This window comes from Pelobates fuscus, chromosome 12 (genome assembly GCF_036172605.1).
Source record: "Pelobates fuscus isolate aPelFus1 chromosome 12, aPelFus1.pri, whole genome shotgun sequence".
Classification (NCBI taxonomy): Eukaryota; Metazoa; Chordata; class Amphibia; order Anura; family Pelobatidae; genus Pelobates; species Pelobates fuscus.
The window spans coordinates 38,549,372-38,570,297 of record NC_086328.1 but is presented as its reverse complement, the minus strand read 5'-3'; the positions used below and the strand labels follow the sequence as shown (position 1 = coordinate 38,570,297).

General features: G+C 44.7%; 1 protein-coding gene across 1 annotated transcript in view; it reads left to right on the top strand.

Annotated features, from left to right (window-relative positions):
* The window catches only part of LOC134578475 (uncharacterized), a 133,592-nt gene that overhangs the window by 82,863 nt on the left and 29,803 nt on the right, over positions 1 to 20,926 (top strand). Inside the window, exons 6-8 of the mRNA XM_063437474.1 lie at positions 1,038 to 1,180; positions 6,370 to 6,652; positions 6,803 to 7,330. Of these exons, the coding sequence (XP_063293544.1) occupies positions 1,038 to 1,180; positions 6,370 to 6,652; positions 6,803 to 7,330 (954 nt within the window). The remainder of the gene's footprint in view (positions 1 to 1,037; positions 1,181 to 6,369; positions 6,653 to 6,802; positions 7,331 to 20,926) is intronic.

The following is a 20,926-nucleotide window of genomic DNA, read 5'->3' as shown; positions in this document are numbered from 1 at the left end:
GCATCTGGATTCCAGTGACAGCCAATGTTAGAATGTCACAATGGTGGGCCATGTAATTACATTGTAGCAGAAAGTGGCAGAACGAGTTATGCAATGTATTAAAGGGACACTCCAAGCACCCAGACCACTTCTGCCCATTGGACTCCCACTACCCTTAACCCTGCAAGTGTAATTATTGCAGTTTTTTTAATAAACTGCAATAATTACCTTGCAGGGTTAACTCCTCCTCTAGTGGCTGTCTACTAGACAGCCACTAGAGGGCACTTCCGTGTCTATAGCACAGGTTTTCTGTTGTGTGAGGACTTCCAGCGTCGCTCAATTCCCCATAGGAAAGCATTTAAAAGCATTTTCAATGCTTTCCTATAGAGAGCTCTAATGTGCGTGCGCGGCATTGCCGCCCATGCGCATTAGGTCTCCCCGGCCGGTGAGCGGGATCAGTCTCGCCCACCGGCTGATGTAAGGAAGGGGAGGAGAGGCGGCGATCCGAAACCACCGCCGGCAGGGGTCTCAGGTAAGTGACTGAAGGGGTTTTCACCCCTTCAGCAACCAGGGATGGGAGGTGGGAGGGAGAGGGGACCTGCAGTGCCAGGAAAACGGATTGCTTTCCTGGCACTGGAGTGTCCCTTTAAGTTTATTAAGGTGGGTTTGCGGTAAAATAAGATGTAAAATTATTTTATTATGGTTTAATAAATTACCTGGGTCCCTTCAGACATTCACGGCAGCAGGGCCTGCATCTATTGTTCTCCAGAAGTTAAAGGACCTGAAAAGTTTTTACAAGGGAATTTTTTGGATTTATAAAAATAAGAGTTATATTCTGCAGTCGATCTTGTTTTTAGTGGAATGGTGAAATATGCCTATAAACTATAAATGGGTGCCAACTACCTGCTATTATGAATCATGTTTTGAATTAGTGAAATCGTACAATATCTTACATATCTGCTTACTTTGTTTTAGTAATCATGCCAGAAAATGCTAAACGGACCAGGCAAAATCTGAATTTTAGGTATACATCTTACATGCATTATTTTCTTCTATAGGTAAAGATATTATTCTTGCTCCAAGTAGAGACAGCTACAGTGTTACAAAACGTTCACTAGAAGTGTTTGCTAGCAAAGGAGAATGGATCCTCGCAGACATTGATGTCCAAAATTATGAAAACTCACAGATGGTAATGTATATGGTAAGAATTAAAACAATTCAAGTCACTGGTCAGTTTACTGCAGTTTAAATAATTTTTTTTCTAGAAATCAGCCACTACTCATTACCTTGCCTATCACAACTGTTGGGAAGTTGCAGCTGTTTTGTGTCTGCAAAATTCGCTAAGTAGTGACAGAGGATTACCAGTTATCGTTACTAAAAATCTGTCACTAAGTATTAACTAACATCTAGCATTATCATCTCTTGAAGCCACTAACCTAACCACTACTTAATGTCTGCTTCCTAACAAAAAACAGGGCCGGTGCAAGGATTTTTGGCTACACAGGTGAAGATGCATTTTGCCTCCCGCCGCCCACCTCAGAAAAATGTGTCTTCACCTGTATCTCGTAGCCCCCCCCCCTTGAATTTCTTATTAATTCAGAGTATTGTATCCCCCATTTGTGTGTCTTACACCCCTATGCGTGCCTCTTACAGGCCCTCTTGTAAATCTCTTACTTCCCCAGCCCATTTGTGTGTCTTTCTTTCCCACAGCTCTTTTCTGTGGCTCTCTCCCTTCAGCTTGTTTTGTATGTGTCACGCCAATGTCAGAGGGCAGCATGGGTACTGGCGGGCACATATCGCTACGGCTGTATTCCCACACCTAAGGGGAATACTGCCAAACACTCCCTGGAGGTGACCTCTCCTCTCTCAGCAGCCGGGTCTGTATCATTAAAGACGCCGCCCGCTGCAGCTGTGAATAATTTAAGGAATTCCTGTTTAACCCTTAAAGGGCCAGATAAATTAATTTAATATGGGTGTGTTACACACATAAGCTTGATCACATGTTTCCCTACAGCCTATCAGGAAAGCCTTTAGCTATTTAAACCTAGTTTGTCCATTTCTCAGTGGCCTGTTGTGGTTACCAGTTGGTTATCTGAGAGCGCGTTCCTTGTATTGATTTCTTGTGTATTTGACCTTGGCTTCCCTTATTGACTATCCGATCTCTGTATTCCTTGACTTTTGGCTTGGCTCCTGACTATTCTGATATCTCCATTCCTTGACCGTTGGCTTGTTTATCATTTGCATTATACCTGTGTTTTTCCTCACAAGCCATATAGACATAGATGTATAGCAAAACACACAGTCACCGAGATATGCAGCCACATAATCAAAAAAACACAGTCATACAATCTACACATACAGGGGCATGGTCATACAAACAGACAAAGTCATAGAGGGACACAAAGATACATCCAGACACTGTCATACAGAGATATACAGACACAGACATACAGTCATACTGATACATAGACACAGTTATGCATAGTCATAAAGTCATAGGCATACAGTGACAAACAGAACAAGGCATACATAGACATACGGACAAAGTCATACAGAGACACACAGACACAGGCATACAAAGACATACATATACAGTCATACACAGGCATATAGTCATACAGACACAGGCATACAGAGCAGGGGAAGATCTAGAACCTAATCTCAGGAGGGACACTGGTAATGGGTTGTGGTAGGGTGATAGGGACTATAATTGAGTTAGGGGCTGTAGTAGGGAGGTAGGGGCTGTAGCGTTGGGAGAGAAGCTGTAGTGGAAGGGATATGTAGTAGAGACGTTAGATGTAAAGGGGTGCACAGGGGCTGTGGTGGGAGCACAGGCCTGTGGTCGGGGGAGCATGGGTTGTGGTGGGGGGCAATGGGGTTTTAGTAAGGGACAGGGGCAGTAGAGGGGGGCACAGGGGCAGTAGAGGTGGGGAAGGGGCAGTAGAGGGGGGCACAGGGGCAGCATAGGTGGGCACAGGGGCAGTAGAGGGTGAGATGGGGCAGTAGAGGGTGGCACATAGGCACTAGAGGGGAGCACAGGGGCAGTAGAGTTGGGCACAGGGGCAGAAAGGGAGCGCAGGGGCAGTAGGGGGACACAGGAGCAGTAGAGAGGGGGCACAAGGGCAATAGAGGGGGCACAGGTGCAATAGAGAGGAACATGAACAGTAGAGGGGTGACAGGGGCTATAGAGGGGGGACATGATCTGTAGAGGGGGCACAGGCGCAGTAGAAGGGAACATAAGCTGTAGAGGGGGTCAGGAGTAGTACTGAGGGCAATAAGGCAGTAGTGAAGGCACAGGGGCAGTATAGGGGGCAAAGGGACAGTGGAGGGGGCAGGGGTGGTATATGGTGCAGGGGCAGTAGAGGGGAGCACAGGGGCAGTAAATGGGGGGAAAATAAGTAGAGGGGGCACAGGGGCAGTAGAGGGGGGACAGGGGCAGTAGAGGGGAGCACATGATCTCTAGAGGGGGGCAGGGGCTGTAAAGGGGGAGAGGCGCTGTTGAGTGGGGCACAGGGCCAGTAGAGGGGCAAAGGGGCAGTAGAAGAGCACAGGAGCTGTAGATGGGGACACATGGGCAGTAGAGGGGCACATGAGCTGTAGAGGAGGGACAGGAGCTGAAGAAGGGGGCAAAGAAGCAGTAGAGGGGCACAGGGGCAGTAGAGGGGGGGACAGGAGCAGTGGAAGGGTGCACAGGGGCTGCTTAAAAAAAAAAAAATTGATGAATAATAAACTATATTGTATTCCCCCCTCCCTGAGGATTACCTTGGGCAGGGGGACCATATCTCCCACTAAGAGCAGTAAAGTCACGCCCTTCTGACATCATCAGAAAGATGAAATCCGTATAAGTGGAGCGCCCAAAAATGTCCAATATATAGTAGATGTGAGAAAGGGTAAAACAAATAGAAGACCAAAAGTAAAGACAAATAAGTCAATGGGACCTGATGGAATACACCCAAAGCTATTAAAAGAGCTTAGTGGTGTACTAGCAAAACCATTAACAGATTTATTTAACCAATCATTGATAACAGGAGTAGTCCCAGAAGATTGGAAGTTAGCGAATGTTGTGCCCATTCACAAGAAAGGTAATAGGGAGGAGTCGGGCAACTATAGGCCAGTAAGCCTTACTTCAGTAGTGGGGAAAGTGATGGAAACCATGTTAAAGGATAGGATTGTTGAACATCTAAAAACACATGGATTTCAAGACCAGAGACAACATGGGTTTACTTCAGGGAGATCATGCCAAACTAATCTTATTGATTTTTTTGATTGGGTAACTAAAATTATAGATCAGGGTGGTGCAGTAGACATTGCTTACCTAGATTTCAGTAAGGCTTTTGACACTGTTGCACATAGAAGGCTTATCAATAAACTACAATCTTTGAGTTTGGATTCGAATATTGTTGAATGGGTAAGGCAGTGGCTGAGTGACAGGCAACAGAGGGTTGTAGTCAATGGAGTATATTCGAAGCTTGGGCTTGTCACCAGTGGGGTACCTCAGGGATCTGTACTTGGACCCATTCTCTTTAATATTTTTATTAGTGATATTGCAGAAGGTCTTGATGGTAAGGTGTGTCTTTTTGCAGATGATACTAAGATATGTAACAGGGTTGATGTTCCAGGAGGGATAAGCCAAATGGAAAATGATTTAGGTAAACTAGAAAAATGGTCAGAGTTGTGGCAACTGACATTTAATGTGGATAAGTGCAAGATAATGCATCTTGGACGTAAAAACCCAAGGGTAGAGTACAAAATATTTGATAGAGTCCTAACCTCAACATCTGAGGAAAGGGATTTAGGGGTGATTATTTCTGATGACTTAAAGGTAGGCAGACAATGTAATAGAGCAGCAGGAAATGCTAGCAGAATGCTTGGTTGTATAGGGAGAGGTATTAGCAGTAGAAAGAGGGAAGTGCTCATGCCATTGTACAGAACACTGGTGAGACCTCACTTGTAGTACTGTACACAGTACTGGAGACCCTATCTTCAGAAGGATATTGATACCTTAGAGAGAGTTCAAAGAAGGGCTTCTAAACTGGTTCATGGATTGCAGGATAAAACTTACCAGGAAAGGTTAAAGGATCTTAACATGTATAGCTTGGAGGAAAGACGAGACAGGGGGGATATGATAGAAACATTTAAATACATAAAGGGAATCAACACAGTAAAGGAGGAGACTATATTTAAAAGAAGAAAAACTACCACAACAAGAGGACATAGTCTTAAATTAGAGGGACAAAGGTTTAAAAATAATATCAGGAAGTATTACTTTACTGAGAGGGTAGTGGATGCATGGAATAGCCTTCCAGCTGAAGTGGTAGAGGTTAACACAGTAAAGGAGTTTAAGCATGCGTGGGATAGGCATAAGGCTATCCTGACTATAAGATAAGGCCAGGGACTAATGAAAGTATTTAGAAAACTGGGCAGACTAGATGGGCCGAATGGTTCTTATCTGCCGTCACATTCTATGTTTCTATGTTTCTAAGACCTAACTACCTATTAATAAAATGCATACAAAATATAAGAGAATACCCTTGATCTCTGTCAAACTTCAAAGTATATTACCAAAGGATAATATCCTACAGCAAATTATATTCTATTTCAGTGACAATGTATATTACATGAAAAAGAATAATCACATAGAACAGAAAACTATATAGGTGAAACTGGATGAAACAGACTTAAATGCAAATGAAAGTCCAGTAATAAGTCCGTGTAGTTGATAAATCCAGGTGATCTCCCTGGATGCTGCTATTCCATGATATAGCTCCAATCCATTAAATATAAATGACAGAAAAAAACAGAAATTAGATGATAGAACCTATATTATTATTATAGGTTCTATATACCAACAAAAGGATTAGTGCTAAAATTTAATTTATTAAAATCATAACTTCATAAAACATGAAAACTAACATGTAAAATCTACCATGTAAAAACTACAAAGACTCCCTTTGGTCTATATGATCTCTAAAACAGAGAGAGAGCATGAGAAGTGCCGTCCTTGAATGTATTACTCGGCGTCCCGAGTCAGTAGAAAGTGGAAGTTTACTGATAACAGACGTGAAGGCAAAGACTCAGTGCTGGCTCTCAGTGATGATCGTGCAGTCTTCTCCAAACGCGTTTCGCCGTTATCGCGGCTTTTTCAATGGATACAGACATCTTATTGCTCTCTTCTTATATAGCGACATAATCAATCAATTTGCAACAGTATTAATATACAATGTATTACATCTATAGTGATATCACTCGGTTATAATGTTAAATACAATATTCAGCATCCTTCAACCTTCCTATTTTGATCTATATTAAAAAATACATTCAAATTCCCTTAATGTTACTATGGTTACTCCCACCCGGGATTATTTCAAACCAAACTGTCATATGCTTCAGCCATATGTTTTTGAGGTTAAGTCTCATCTGAAAGATACTACGCAGATGATCCGTGAACTGGCTACTATAAAGTGGAATGAGAACTCTACCCTAGTATCTATGGATGTTACTTCATTGTACACCATAATCGAACATGAACAAGGGTGTAACTCCGTAATGAACACACTAAAAAGAACTGGAAGACTGACAGATGCACAGATCAATTTTATTATAGATGGTATTGGATTTATACTTAAGAACAACTATTTTCCGTTTGAAGGTCAATTCTATTTACAGAAAAGAGGTAATACGATGGGGACGAAATTCGCCCCTAGTTTCGCGAATATATTTATGGGGGAATGGGAGGAGTATCATATTTGGAATACAAACCCCTGGAATGGCAATATCCTTAATTATAAAAGGTATATAGATGATATCTTCTTCATCTGGGAAGGAGACATAGAAGAATTACAAAAATTCCTTGAATATACCAACAAAAACAACTGGGGAGTATCATTGAATACAGTCTACAGCAGATCAGAGGTTGAATTTTTGGATCTCACCATTTATATAGAGTCTGATGTGATTAAAACTAAAACCCACTTTAAAGAAGTTGATGTGAACAGCTTTATCTTAAAAGAAAGCTGTCATCTTCCTACATGGTTGAAGAATGTTCCGTATAATGAATTTAGAAGATTAAGACGTAATTGTACAGACCATCGAGTGTTTATGGAACAAGCAAAAAGTGTGAGAGAAATTTTTTTTGCCAAAAACTATGATTCTGCGGAAGTACATGATGCACTTGTGAAGATGGAAAAACTAGAACAGAGTGACCTACTGGAAGAAAAAAGAAAGATAGAGACATCAGAGTCAGATAAGAAGTTTCCAGCGATAATCCTGGATTATAACAAGGAAAATATGCAACTTAAGAGGATACTTCGAAAACACTGGCATTTACTGAAGAAGGACAAACTACTTGCTAGTAGCCTACCAGAAAAACCACGCATAATCTTTAGGGGAGCTAAGAACATCAAGAGGAAATTAACTAACAACCACCTCAAAAGAAAAGAAAAAAAATATAGGACCAAAGAAAAAAGTTTTTTTCTACTGTCAGGACTGTATTGCCTGTAGAACTAGTAAGCTAAAAATCACGAAAGGAGTATATGAGATTCCAAAAAGAAACGTAAGTAAGTCACATGAAAATTTTAAGATTAGGGATTTCATTACGTGCCATAGTACTAATGTGATCTACGTACTTGAGTGCCCATGTGGGCTCCAGTACGTAGGGAGGACCAAGAGGAAACTATACATCAGAATTAGAGAACATATGCTGAACATCAAAAAGAAGTACCGTATATGAATGCAGTGTGTGTGTATGAGTGCAGCGTGTGTATGAATGCAGTGTGTGTGTATGAGTGCAGCGTGTGTATGAATGCAGTGTGTATGAGTGCAGTGTGTGTGTATGAGTGCAGTGTGTGTGTATGAGTGCAGTGTGTGTGTATGAGTGCAGTGTGTGTGTGTGTGTGTGTGTGTTGCAGAGCCTTGGTGGGGGGTGGGCAATTTTATTATTATTTTTTTAATTATTTTGATATATTTTTATTATTATTATTTCTTATTATTATTTTTTATTTAATTTAATAATTTTTTTATTTTATTATTATTATATATTTTTTTTCGTCCCCCCTCCCTGCTTGATATATGGCAGCGAGAGCCGCTCTCCTTCCCTGGTGGTCCAGTGGCATTGGCAGTTCAGTGGGGGAGAGGGGGGCTGGCAGAGCTGTAACTTATCTCTCTTGCAGCTCCTGTCAGCTCTCTCCTCCTCCGCGCCGGTCCGTGCAGCTCCTCTGTCAGCTCACAGTGTAAGTCTCGCAAGAGCCGCATCTCTCGCGAGATTTACACTGGGAGCTGACCGAGGTGCTGAACGGACGGCGCGGAGGAGGAGAGAGCTGACAGGAGCTTCAGGAGAGGTAAGTTACAGCTCTGCCAGCCCCCACAGCCCCCAGTCTGTATTATGGCAATTTGCATTGCCATAATTCAGACTATTGACTCGAGTATAAGTCGAGTTGGGGTTTTTCAGCACAAAAAATGTGCTGAAAAACCCATTATATACTCGAGTATATTCGGTTCCTACAACATACTGTACCATCTCATTTTGCGCAATATCATCAATCAGATACGAGTCTCCTCAATTTCAAGGCTATCTGCAAAGTGAAGAAAAATTGGACAGGCGGGGACTACAATAAACAACTAGGAATAGAAGAGATGAAATGGATTTATTTATTTTTTTTATTTTTTTTTTTTTAATTCTTTATTTTTGTTGTGCATAAAATATAACACAGACAGGTCAGAGGTGCCCCAAGAGCAGTCCTCCGGCTTTTCCCACGCTCAACATGCGGGGCATAAGATGAATAAGCACAGTTTATAATATTGAAAAATAACTCGAGAAACAGACGCTTGTGTAGGTAGCTATTTGGTAAATTTAGGCTAGATCTATGCAACAAACAATATATCTGGTGAAGATAAACTAAAGCATTATGGTTAGGCATGAACAATTCTGGCTTGTAACGTTATGCATTGATTAGCAGTAGGTAAATGGTAGCTACATCACATGTTATAGCTGTGAAGTGCAAAACTAAACAGGCAGTATATGCAGACATGTAATCATGAAATACAATAAGAGTTCTGGGTTCCCTCGCTTATGCTATAAAAGCACCCCAACACCCCAGTAGCAGGCCGTCAGGCACCTGTACTCCAAGGTGGGATGTTATGCAGTTTCAGTGTCCCCAGTGGGGGGGGGCAGCAGGGAGAAATGGGGACACTGAGACACTAGGGGACACAGACACTAGAGGACACTGAGATACTTGTGGACACTGGAAAACATGGGGACACAGACACTAGGGGACACTGTGAGACATGGGGACGCTGAGACACATGGGACGCTGTGAGACATAGGGACATTGGGAGACACTGAGACATTGGGACATGGAGACACTAGGGACACTTAGTGTCCCTAGTGACTCAGAGTCCCCATGTCTCCCAGCCAGTGTCCCCATGTCTGTAAGCCAATGTCTTCAGTGTCCCCAAGTCTCCCAGTGTGTGTCCCCATGTCTCCCAGTGTCCCCAGTGTCCCCATGTCTTTGTCCACAAGTGTCCCTAGTGTCTCAGTGTCCCCTAGTCTCCCATGTCTCTCAATGTACCTAGTGTCTCAGTGTCCCCATTTCTCCCAGTGTCCCCAAATATTTGAGTCCCTGTAGCGGATGGTACTAGGGCTGTCCTAAAAGACTGTGGTAAAATTGCAATTTATGTGTTATTTTCTATTTATATAGGTAAACTGTATGTGGAATTCGTATGCTTGTTCGGTAGTTTCCATCCGTACTCCATACGAATGGAAACTACCGAACCAATAGACCACCCCAGAGAGAAGTGTGTACCTTATTAAGCTTTCACACTTCTCTAACCGCAAGTTAATCGGTACTTTATTGATGTAACTGGGTGGCCGCCGTTCAGTATACGAACACTTGGCGGCGGCCATCTTACGCACGAAAATCTCAGCGGTGTTTGGTCATCGAGTGTCTGGAACTCAAACCGGACACTCGATTACCCGAACACCGCTGAGACCTCCGGAGCTCCGTAACTCCCGAGCGGGAAGGCTAATCAGCCCCCCGTTCGGTAAGTTTAAAGTACCGAACAAGGGGATGCATACAAATGCAAGGTTAATCGTGGATGGCAGTATTTTTTGTGTATTTTACCTCCCGAACGAAGACCGACTGCAGGGCCAAAACACATGGAACCCTTTTCGGATACCACCTCGTGTGCGGTCGGTCAAATTACACCCTCCACCTAACTCCCGAACCCCTGGACCGATCTGGGTGAATTTTGGATATGTTAGTCACCCAGATCAGGGCTACCAGGGGGTACCCAAAGTAGTATTGTCACTGCTGGTTTTAGGGTACATTCAGAACTCTGGGAAAACTACAGTATGTGTAATGGGATTAAGTGTCATACTAAGGGGAGGTAATTGTTACACTATTGGGTACTGTATTGATTAAGGTGAATCCCTCCCTTGCATGGGAGAATGCTTTATAAGGAGACTGTCTGGATTAAAAGTCAGTTCTGCTCCTGATTCTGTGTGTCGTCCAGTCATTGGGATCTGTATGGGGATATTCGTGGATTACTTGTTTGCTGGAATTATTGCTTCATGGTGTTTTTACTACTTGTTCCTGAGCCTCACTGGGATCTATAGTGGAGTTAACTTGTGGAATACCAGGCCTCCGCTACAGACCCCATGTCTCCCAGTGTCCCCATGTTTCACTGTGTCCCCTAGTATCCTAGTGACATGGGGACACACAGACATGGGGACACTGGGCGACATAGGGACACTGACACTTTGATACATAGGGACACAGACACTGGGTGACTTGCGAAACTGAGACACTGGGAGACAGGGAGACACTGGGAGCAATTCATCTATACAGCAGAATCAAACTGTGAGTAGTTTGTTGTCTCTTATATCACTCCTTGTGATTTACATCATGTGATGTCATGCATAACTAATTAATTATACAAATGATTAAGCCTGGTAGTGATGTCCCGAACGGTTCGCTGGCGAATAGTTCCTGGCGAACATAGCATGTTCGCGTTCGCCACCGCGGGCGAACACATGCAATGTTCGGTCCGTCCCCTATTCTTTATCATTGAATAAACTTTGACCCTGTACCTCACAGTCAGCAGACACATTCCAGCCAATCAGCAGCACACCCTCCCTAGAAGACCCTCCCACCTACTGGACAGCATCCATTTTAGATTCATTCGGAAGCTGCAACCATTTTATTTATTTTTTTCAATTTATTATTTTTTTTACTGCATATAAATGTTACAAGCAGATACTAGCCCCAGACACTCTGTATTACTGCAGATACTCCCCCCAGGCACTTTGTGTTAATGCAGATACTCCCTCCAGACACTCTGTGTTACTGCAGATACTCCCTCCAGACACCCTGTGTTACTGCAGATACTACCTCCAGACACTCTGTGTTACTGCAGATACTCCCTCCAGACACCCTGTGTTACTGCAGATACTCCCTCCAGACACTCTGTGTTACTGCAGATACTCCCTCCAGACACCCTGTGTTACTGCAGATACCCCCACTAGAAACCCTGTGTTACTGCGGATACTCCCTCCAGACACTCTGTATTACTGCAGATACTCCCCCCCAGACAATGACACAGAGCAGAATAGGGACTGTTCCCCCTACATAGGGTCACTTGGCAGATATGGATTGACACCTATCCTAAGGATCCCTGATACACACTGACACAGAGCAGAATAGGGACTGTTCCCCCTACATAGGTTCACTTGGCAGATATGGATTGACACCTATCCTAAGGATCCCTGATACACACTGACACAGAGCAGAATAGGGACTGTTCCCCCTACATAGGGTCACTTGCCAGATATGGATTGACACCTATCCTAAGGATCCCTGATACACACTGACACAGAGCAGAATAGGGACTGTTCCCCCTACATAGGGTCACTTGGCAGATATGGAATGACACCTATCCTAATGATCCCTGATACACACTGACACAGAGCAGAATAGGGACTGTTCCCCCTACATAGGGTCACTTGGCAGATAAGGATTGACACCTATCCTAAGGATCCCTGATACACACTGACACAGAGCAGAATAGGGACTGTTCCCCCTACATAGGGTCACTTGCCAGATATGGATTGACACCTATCCTAAGGATCCCTGATACACACTGACACAGAGAAGAATAGGGACTGTTCCCCCTACATAGGGTCACTTGCCAAACATGGATTGACACCTGTCCTCAGAGACCCTGATACACACTGGCACAGAGCAGAATAGGGACTGTTACCCCTACATAGGGTCACTTGGCAGATATGGATTGACACCTATCCTAAGGATTCCTGATACACACTGACACAGAGCAGAATAGGGACTGTTCCCCCTACATAGGGTCACTTGGCAGATATGGATTGACACCTATCCTAAGGACCCCTGATACACACTGACACAGAGCAGAATAGGGACTGTTCCTCCTACATAGGGTCACTTGGCAGATATGGATTGACACCCATCCTAAGGATCCCTGATACACACTGACATAGAGCAGAATAGGGACTGTTCCCCCTACATAGGGTCACTTGGCAGATATGGATTGACACCTATCCTAAGGATCCCTGATACACACTGACACAGAGCAGAATAGGGACTGTTCCCCCTACATAGGGTCACTTGGCAGATATAGATTGACACCTATCCGAAGGATCCCTGATACACACTGACACAGAGCAGAATAGGGACTGTTCCCCCTACATAGGGTCACTTGGCAGATATGGATTGACACCTATCCTAAGGATCCCTGATACACACTGACACAGAGCAGAATAGGGACTGTTCCCCCTACATAGGGTCACTTGCCAGATATGGATTGACACCTGTCCTCAGAGACCCTGATACACACTGACACAGAGCAGAATAGGGACTTTTACCCTACATAGGGTCACTTGGCAGATATGGATTGACTCCTATCCTAAGGATCCCTGATACAAACTGACACAGAGCAGAATAGGGACTATTCCCCCACATAGGGTCACTTGGCAGATATGGATTGACACCTATCCTAAGGATCCCTGATACACACTGACACAGAGCAGAATAGAGACTGTTCCCCCTACATAGGGTCACTTGGCAGATATGGATTGACACCTGTCCTCAGGGACCCGGATACACACTGGGGGGGACCTACTGTCCTCCCCTCGCCCCCACCCCTGCGCGGTGGGTGGGGGTCATAAATCACAATGGGGGGAGGACCTACTGTCCTCCCCCACCCCCACCCCTGCGTGGTGGGTGGGGGCCATAAAAATTATGAGAGGGGGGACCTACTGTCCTCCCCCCGGCCCCCACACCTGCGTGGTGGGTGGGGGCCAAAAATCACAATGGGGGAGGACCTACTGTCCTCCCCCTGCCCCCACCCCTGCGCGGTGGGTGGGGGCCATAAAAATAATGAGGGGGGACATACTGTCCTCCCCGCCTGGCCCCCACCCCTGAGCGGTGGGTGGGGGCCCTAAAAAAAACAATAAGGGGGGGACCTACTGTCCCCCCCAGCCCCCACCCCTGAGTGGTGGGTGGGGGCCCTAAATAAAAATTTCCCCCCCCAATCAAAGGTGACTAGGGGTCCCCAAGCCCCTAGTCACCCACCCCCCAAAAAATTACCCCCTACCTACCCCCCTCACCCTAAAAAATAGTGAAGGGGGATTAAAATAACTAACCTGTAAAGAAAAATTCAACTTACCATTTGACGTCTTCTTTTTTCTAAAATCTTCTTTTTTCAGCCCCAAAAAAGGCCAAAAAAAGCCATAAGAACCGACGCAATAAAAAAAAAAAAAAAAAAAAAAACGAGCGCAAAAAAAATAATCCATCTTCACCCATGGAGGGCTCCGCGCCGACTGAGCTCTGCAGGGCGGGGGAAGGCTTATAAAGCCTTGCCACGCCCTGCAATTAGGCTAAGAACACTCTGATTGGCTGGTTTAAGCCAATCAGAGTGCTTTTTGTCATTTTACAAAGCGTGGGAAAATTCCAAAGAACTTTCCCACGCTGTGTAAAATGACACAGAGCACTCTGATTGGTTAGATTCCAAGCCCACCAATCACAGTGCTCTGTGTCATTTTACACAGCGTGGGAAAGTTCTTTGGAATTTTCCTACTCTGTGTAAAATGTCAAAGAGCACTCTGATTGGTGGGCTTGGAATCTAACCAATCAGTGTTCTGTGTCATTTTACACAGCGTGGGAAAGTTCTTTGGAATTTTCCCACGCGGTGTAAAATGACAACGAACACTCTGATTGGTGGGCTTGGAATCTAACCACTCAGAGTGTTCTGTGTTTTATGGCCCCCACCCACCGCACAGGGGTGGGGGCGGGGGGAGAACACTAGGTCCCCCCAGTGTGTATTAGGGTCCCTGAGGACAGGTGTCAATCCATATCTGCCAAGTGACCCTATGTAGGGGGAACAGTCCCTATTCTGCTCTGTGTCAGTGTGTGTCAGGGATCCTTAGGATAGGTGTCAATCCATATCTGCCAAGTGACCCTATGTAGGGGGAACAGTCCCTATTCTGCTCTGTGTCAGTGTGTATCAGGGATCCTTAGGATAGTTGTCAATCCTTATCTGCCAAGTGACCCTATGTAGGGGGAACAGTCCCTATTCTGCTCTGTGTCAGTGTGTATCAGGGTATCTGAGGACAGGTGTCAATCCATATGTCAAGGTATCAATATGTCATATGTCAGGTGTCAATCCATATCCATTGTGATTTAGGAATGTTAGGTGATTTATGCCCTTTATGGATTAAAACAAGACTCTGCATCAACTGTGTAATTTTCCATTGGAGTTTTGCCATGGATCCCCCTCCGGCATGCCACAGTCCAGGTGTTAGTCCCCTTGAAACAACTTTTCCATCACTATTGTGGCCGGAAAGAGTCCCTGTGGGTTTTTTAAATTCGCCTGCCCATTGAAGTTTATGGCGGTTCGCCCGGTTTGCCGGTTCGCGAACGTTTGCGGAAGTTCACGTTCGCTGTTCGCGAACGGAAGATTTTATGTTCGCGACATCACTAAAGGCTGGTATATTTTTTTTCAAGAAAGGTGGCAACTCTAACTACTCTTCACATACTCTTGCTTAAAGGAACACTATAGGGTCAGGAACACAATCGTGTATTTCTGACCCTATTATGTAAAAACCACCATCTAGCCCCCCTGGCCCCCTGTTGCCTCCCTAAATATAGTAAAATCTTACTTGTATTCAAGTCTGCAGATGCTGGCTCTGCCTCTGAACTGACATAATCAGAAGTGGTGGTCTGAGCAAATTGTAGATTATGCTAGCTTTAGTGTACCTATAATCTTAATTTTATTAATGACAGGAGGCGAGTATTTGCTTAAGTCTCTCTTTATTAGAACTCCACAGCAGCACAGAAAAACAACCAATCAGAAAAAAGTTAGGTACTATAAAACTCCCCTCCCCATGCCTCATTTCCTCTTTCAAGCTGCGACAAAAAACAGAATAAAAGGCAGAAAAACATAATGGGGAAGAAACGAAGTCCTAGATACAACGATGTCCACCTTCCGAGAAGAGCTGTCAAACCAGATAACGTTGATGGACTGTAAACTGAAACAAGAGAAAAAACAGAATCGAACAGGTTGATTATCCAAAGAAATGTACTCTGAATAAACATGTAGGCACCCAATGTAGCAACCAAAGTCATCTTAACATGTAGATATCCCAACCCTACTATGAAAAACAGAGATAAGAAACAAGCGACAGGTAGCAGAGACAACAAGCAGAGTTGCATACGTACCTGATTAATCTAAACTATAACATTAAACAAGGGAGGGATAAGAATGGGTGGGAAATACTCGCCTCCTGTCATTAATAAAATTAAGATTATAGGTACACTAAAGCTAGGATAATCTACAATTTTACAACATGACAGGAGGCTTCGTATTTGCTGTTTTAACGCTCAGTAAACAAATCCAACGCTGTTTGTGTCGCTGGTACTTATCCTCGGAGCTACCCGAGCAATCATAAATGGACTTACCAACAGCGATAAATACCTCGACCGATGGGGATGCCAGTTGATGAGGTATCCCAACAACGGAAAAAAGAGAAACATCCTCCGCTGATAGATCCAATATACGTGGGGTCGCGACCTGTTACCTACCAGCTGGTCCATGAGCTGATAAACTGACCTATTAGCCATTATCCTGCAGTTATAAAATGTCGAAGGTCATTTGTGGACTCAGGGCCGCGATAAGACACTGCCACTATGCCTCAATTCTTGATGTATAAGATTGCTCCACCGATCGTGCCAGGGTCACCCGGCAATGTGGCCTTGCAGGCAGATTTTCAATCCCAAGGAATGCATCTAAGTCCACCACCAAATCGCGATAGGACCGAGCAGACTCTTTCGTTCCCTCCTGGCCTACCCGGTGAGATGTCTCCTCCGAGAATAAATTTATAATGCAGGCAAGAATGTGGTCAAACTAGCCATATCCTAAGTGATTCCAATATTCCAAGTGAACTGTGTAATCCTGGACGCGGTAGAGGAAAGACTCCACCTCAGGGTTCCGAACTGAACTTGTGTGGAGGGACGGTGGTCGACTATTCTGGGGGTAGCGAATCCCAGGAATATTCAAAGGGATGGGCAGCGCCAATCAGGCCTGAGGTTTAGGGCCTTCACCCTTCCTACCATATCCAGATGGCCGTATATTGGTGTCCTCTTGGATAGTATGGCAATAGTGCTTGTCTGGACACCTGCCTATTTCCATGTCACTGGTGGGCACTGGCTTCTTCTCAGTGATATTCCCCCAGGCCTGCGGCCAAAAGGGGTTCGGCACCAATAGAGCAGGCCCAGCAGGCCAAACTAATGGACACAGAATAGTTGGCCAAGCAAATAGGCACCGACATAGTAGGCCATTCAAATAGGCACCGACATAGTAGGCCAATAAATGGGGCACAGACATAGCAGGCCGTTCTTATGGGCACAGACATAGCAGGCCGTTCTTATGGGCACGGACATAGCAGGCCGTTCTTATGGGCACAGACATAGCAGGCCGTTCTTATGGGCACAGACATAGCAGGCCGTTCTTATGGGCACGGACATAGCAGGCCGTTCTTATGGGCACAGACATAGCAGGCCGTTCTTATGGGCACAGACCAAGCAGGCCGTTCTTATGGGCACAGACATAGCAGGCCATTCTTATGGGCACAGACATAGCAGGCCGTTCTTATGGGCACAGACATAGCAGGCCGCTCTTATGGGCACAGACATAGCAGGCCGCTCTTATGGGCACAGACATAGCAGGCCGTTCTTATGGGCACAGACATAGCAGGCCGTTCTTATGGGCACAGACATAGCAGGCCGTTCTTATGGGCACAGACATAGCAGGCCGTTCTTATGGGCACAGACATAGCAGGCCGTTCTTATGGGCACAGACATAGCAGGCCGTTCTTATGGGCACAGACATAGCAGGCCAATCAATGGGGCACAGACATAGCAGGCCAATCAATGGGGCACAGACATAGCAGGCCAATCAATGGGGCACAGACATAGCAGGCCAATCAATGGGGCACAGACATAGCAGGCCAATCAATGGGGCACAGACATAGCAGGCCAATCCTGGGTTGCATATCATTATTATATGAATATATGTTATTTATATAGCGCCATCCAATTCCACAGCGCTTTACCATGGGTCTTGAATGAGTAATGGGGACCTCTGAGCTTGGGCAGAGTTCCCCAAAAAATTGTAGATCCTCAGAGCACCCTGTGACATAGGGTCCCCAGACATCAACCCTTTTAGACAGCGTAATGCCATGTGAATAACCTGCACCGGGCCTGGCAGTCCCCAAATGCCCAGCAGGCAAATAGTGGTATTCCAGTTGTATTGGACATAAGCCGAAGTTGTTCCAGTGGTAATAGTGTCCATAAAATCAAGATATACTGACCGACATCCTCCTTAAACTGTGAAAAGGTATGCACATGTACATACAGATCTGTGAGAATTCTCCTCATAATTATAGATCATCATACCACCTGAAGGGTATTGTACCCATGGTCTATCTCTGGAGTAGGGCTAAACCATAGCCAATACAATGAGTCTCCCTACATAACCTGATAGAATATCAGCGTTGACTGGTCTCCCATACCAGTTGAACCAGGGCCAGGTATGTTGGCTTAAAATATCTGTCATGGACAGTGAAATCATACCAGAGGAGACTCACCTGGGACTCCATAGCTGGGCCAGACGAAATCTATACTGTGAAACACATACACCTTAGAGCCAACTAGCAGTCTGGCTCTGAACAGAGCCTATGCACTGAGATTCGTATATACATGAAACTCCCAGATTGAGATATATACTGCCAGTAAACTCCCAGGAATCCGTGATATATACTGCCATAAAGCACACAGAATAAGTGATACATAGTGCCATAAAGCACACAGAATCTTATATATAGTGCCATAAGCACACAGAATAAGTGATACATAGTGCCATAAAGCACACAGAATCTTATATATAGTGCCATAAGCACACAGAATCAGTGATACATAGTGCCATAAAGCACACAGAATCTTATATATAGTGCCATAAGCACACAGAATCAGTGATACATAGTGCCATAATGCACACAGAATCTGTGAGATATACCTTGTCATTAAAACTCACAGAAATCTGTGATATAAGCATGGTCATAGAAGCTCAGGGTTTGAGATAGAGACTGTCTTAAAAACCTTGCTGTGACATATACGCGGTTTGGGAACTCAGTAATCCGATATCAAATTTGTCAAAACACTCACACAGCAAGTTGTGAGATCTGCACTGTCCTACCAACTACAGAAAACTGTGATAAGGGTCATATCTGTAGGTAAAACTACAGAAATACGTTGAGATCCGCCGGGGAATCCCAGCAGGGCAACAAACGCTGAAATCCGACCGTGGAAGGAGGAGGGGCCGCAAGCAGGCGCCCTTTCTCCAGCCGGTCGGATCCACGTGGCTTAAAGAAACCCGGTCGCGGCGAGGCGGCCACGTGTGTGAGCAGACCCGGTCGCGGGGTGCTCGCGTCAGACCGCGAGAAACCCCGGGCGCCGGCAGGCTCACACCAGAGCTCGGTGAGTCAGAGGAGGCAGCCAGGTGGCTAGGCTCCTGACACCCCGAGCGGAGCGCCCGCAGCCCCACAGGGGGGGAACTAATAGAACGGCGCCAGGGAGTGGGGTGGGAGGGGGGGAACAAACCGTTAGGCATCCCCAGGGACCCTCAAATAGCGCTACCAGACGCAAACATCCCCAAGAACAGGGGAAGCAGGAGTGAAAAACGGGTAGAATCCCGAGATAAAAAACCAAAATAAAACAAAATACAATACACAACTAATAAATAAATAATATGAAGAAAAATCTAATGGATGAACAAATACCATAGACATAAAATATAGATGGGAAATATAAAAATGATATCAAATAATGTAAATATAATAAATACAACATATAATAATATAATAAGCAAGTAGTTAAATAAATAGTCTGAAGCAAACTATAATAGACAGAACTAAAAACCAGAAACATAAAATACAATAATAAATATAATATATAAACAAATAAATATAATTCTAAATAAGTCGAACTAAATCCCAAAGCCCCCAAATAATATTAGTAGGAGGCAGTGGTACTCTGACCTGTACTGTCTGCAGAGCAGCAAAGAAAGAGGGAAATCAGGCATGGGGAGGGGAGTTTTATAGTACCTAACTTTTTTCTGATTGGTTGTTTTTCTGTGCTGCTGTGGAGTTCTAGTAAAGAGAGACTTAATCAAATACGAAGCCTCCTGTCATGTTATAAAATTATAATGCTTCCCCATAAGATTGTCTGAGACTGTCAATTAGGCAGATCAGGGGCAGAGCCAGCACAAGTCAAACATAGCCCTGGCCAATCAGCATCTCCTCATAAAGATAAATTGAATCAATGCATCCCTATGAGGAAAGTTTAGTGTCTGCATGCAGAGGGTGGAGACACTGAATGGCAGTGCTTCACACTAGGCAGTACTGTCCCAGGAAGCAACTCTAGCAGCCATCTAAGGAGTGGCTAGTGGAGTTATTTACTCTGAAAAGATAGTGTATAATGCAAAAAGCCTGAAGGGAATGATTCTACTTACCATAACAAATACAATAAGCTGTAGTTGTTCTGGTGACTATAGTGTCCATTTAAGTTTGGAAGCTCAAGAGGGATGTATGGCAACAAAACATGTGTGGACTGGCTGACAATAAAATTAGTTTAGGTAATGCAGACTTTGGTTTCTCTAACACTGTGGCATGTCTCCTTTCTTCTACACTCACTGCATACACCTTTACTCTGTCCCAGACTATATACCAGGAATTTCTGCCTGCTAGCAAGAAGGTAAGGAGACAAGTGTACATGTGAGTGCTAGGGGACAGTCCTTAGAAAGCGTGGAGTAGGCGCATCATTTAATGCATTTATGACAAGCTCAGGGTTCTGCCTGCATTGTATGCCCTTAGTTGGACAGTCTGTATGATTGGCAGGTGGCCTGACATGCATTTATGCCAGGCTGGCCATCCAATTCTTTGGACAAACATGCCATGTTCACCCCTTTTGCCAGGTCTGGTCACGTGATTCGCGTCAGTGGCACACCCTTTTACCCTGCCCATTGACTTCCTGCTTCACTGGACATTGCTATTAGGGGGTATTGATTTACTTGAAAGATGAAAGCATAAATTAGAGAGAGATTAGCATAGAGTATGTGTTTTCGTATAGCTGCATCCTTTCCCTCCAACACCATCGCCATAAGATACATGACAATTGGGAGGTATGGTTGTTTTAGTGTTTTTGGTCGATAAGATTCTGTAATTAGGCCCATCATAATTGTCAGCTCCAGGCCCACTGGGCTCTTAATCTGGCCCTGCCTAAGGCAGCCACCTCTGCAGCCTTATGGGAGCAGCTGAATCTCTTTTGAAGCAGAAAGTCTTCTTCCAACCCTGTCACAAAATGTT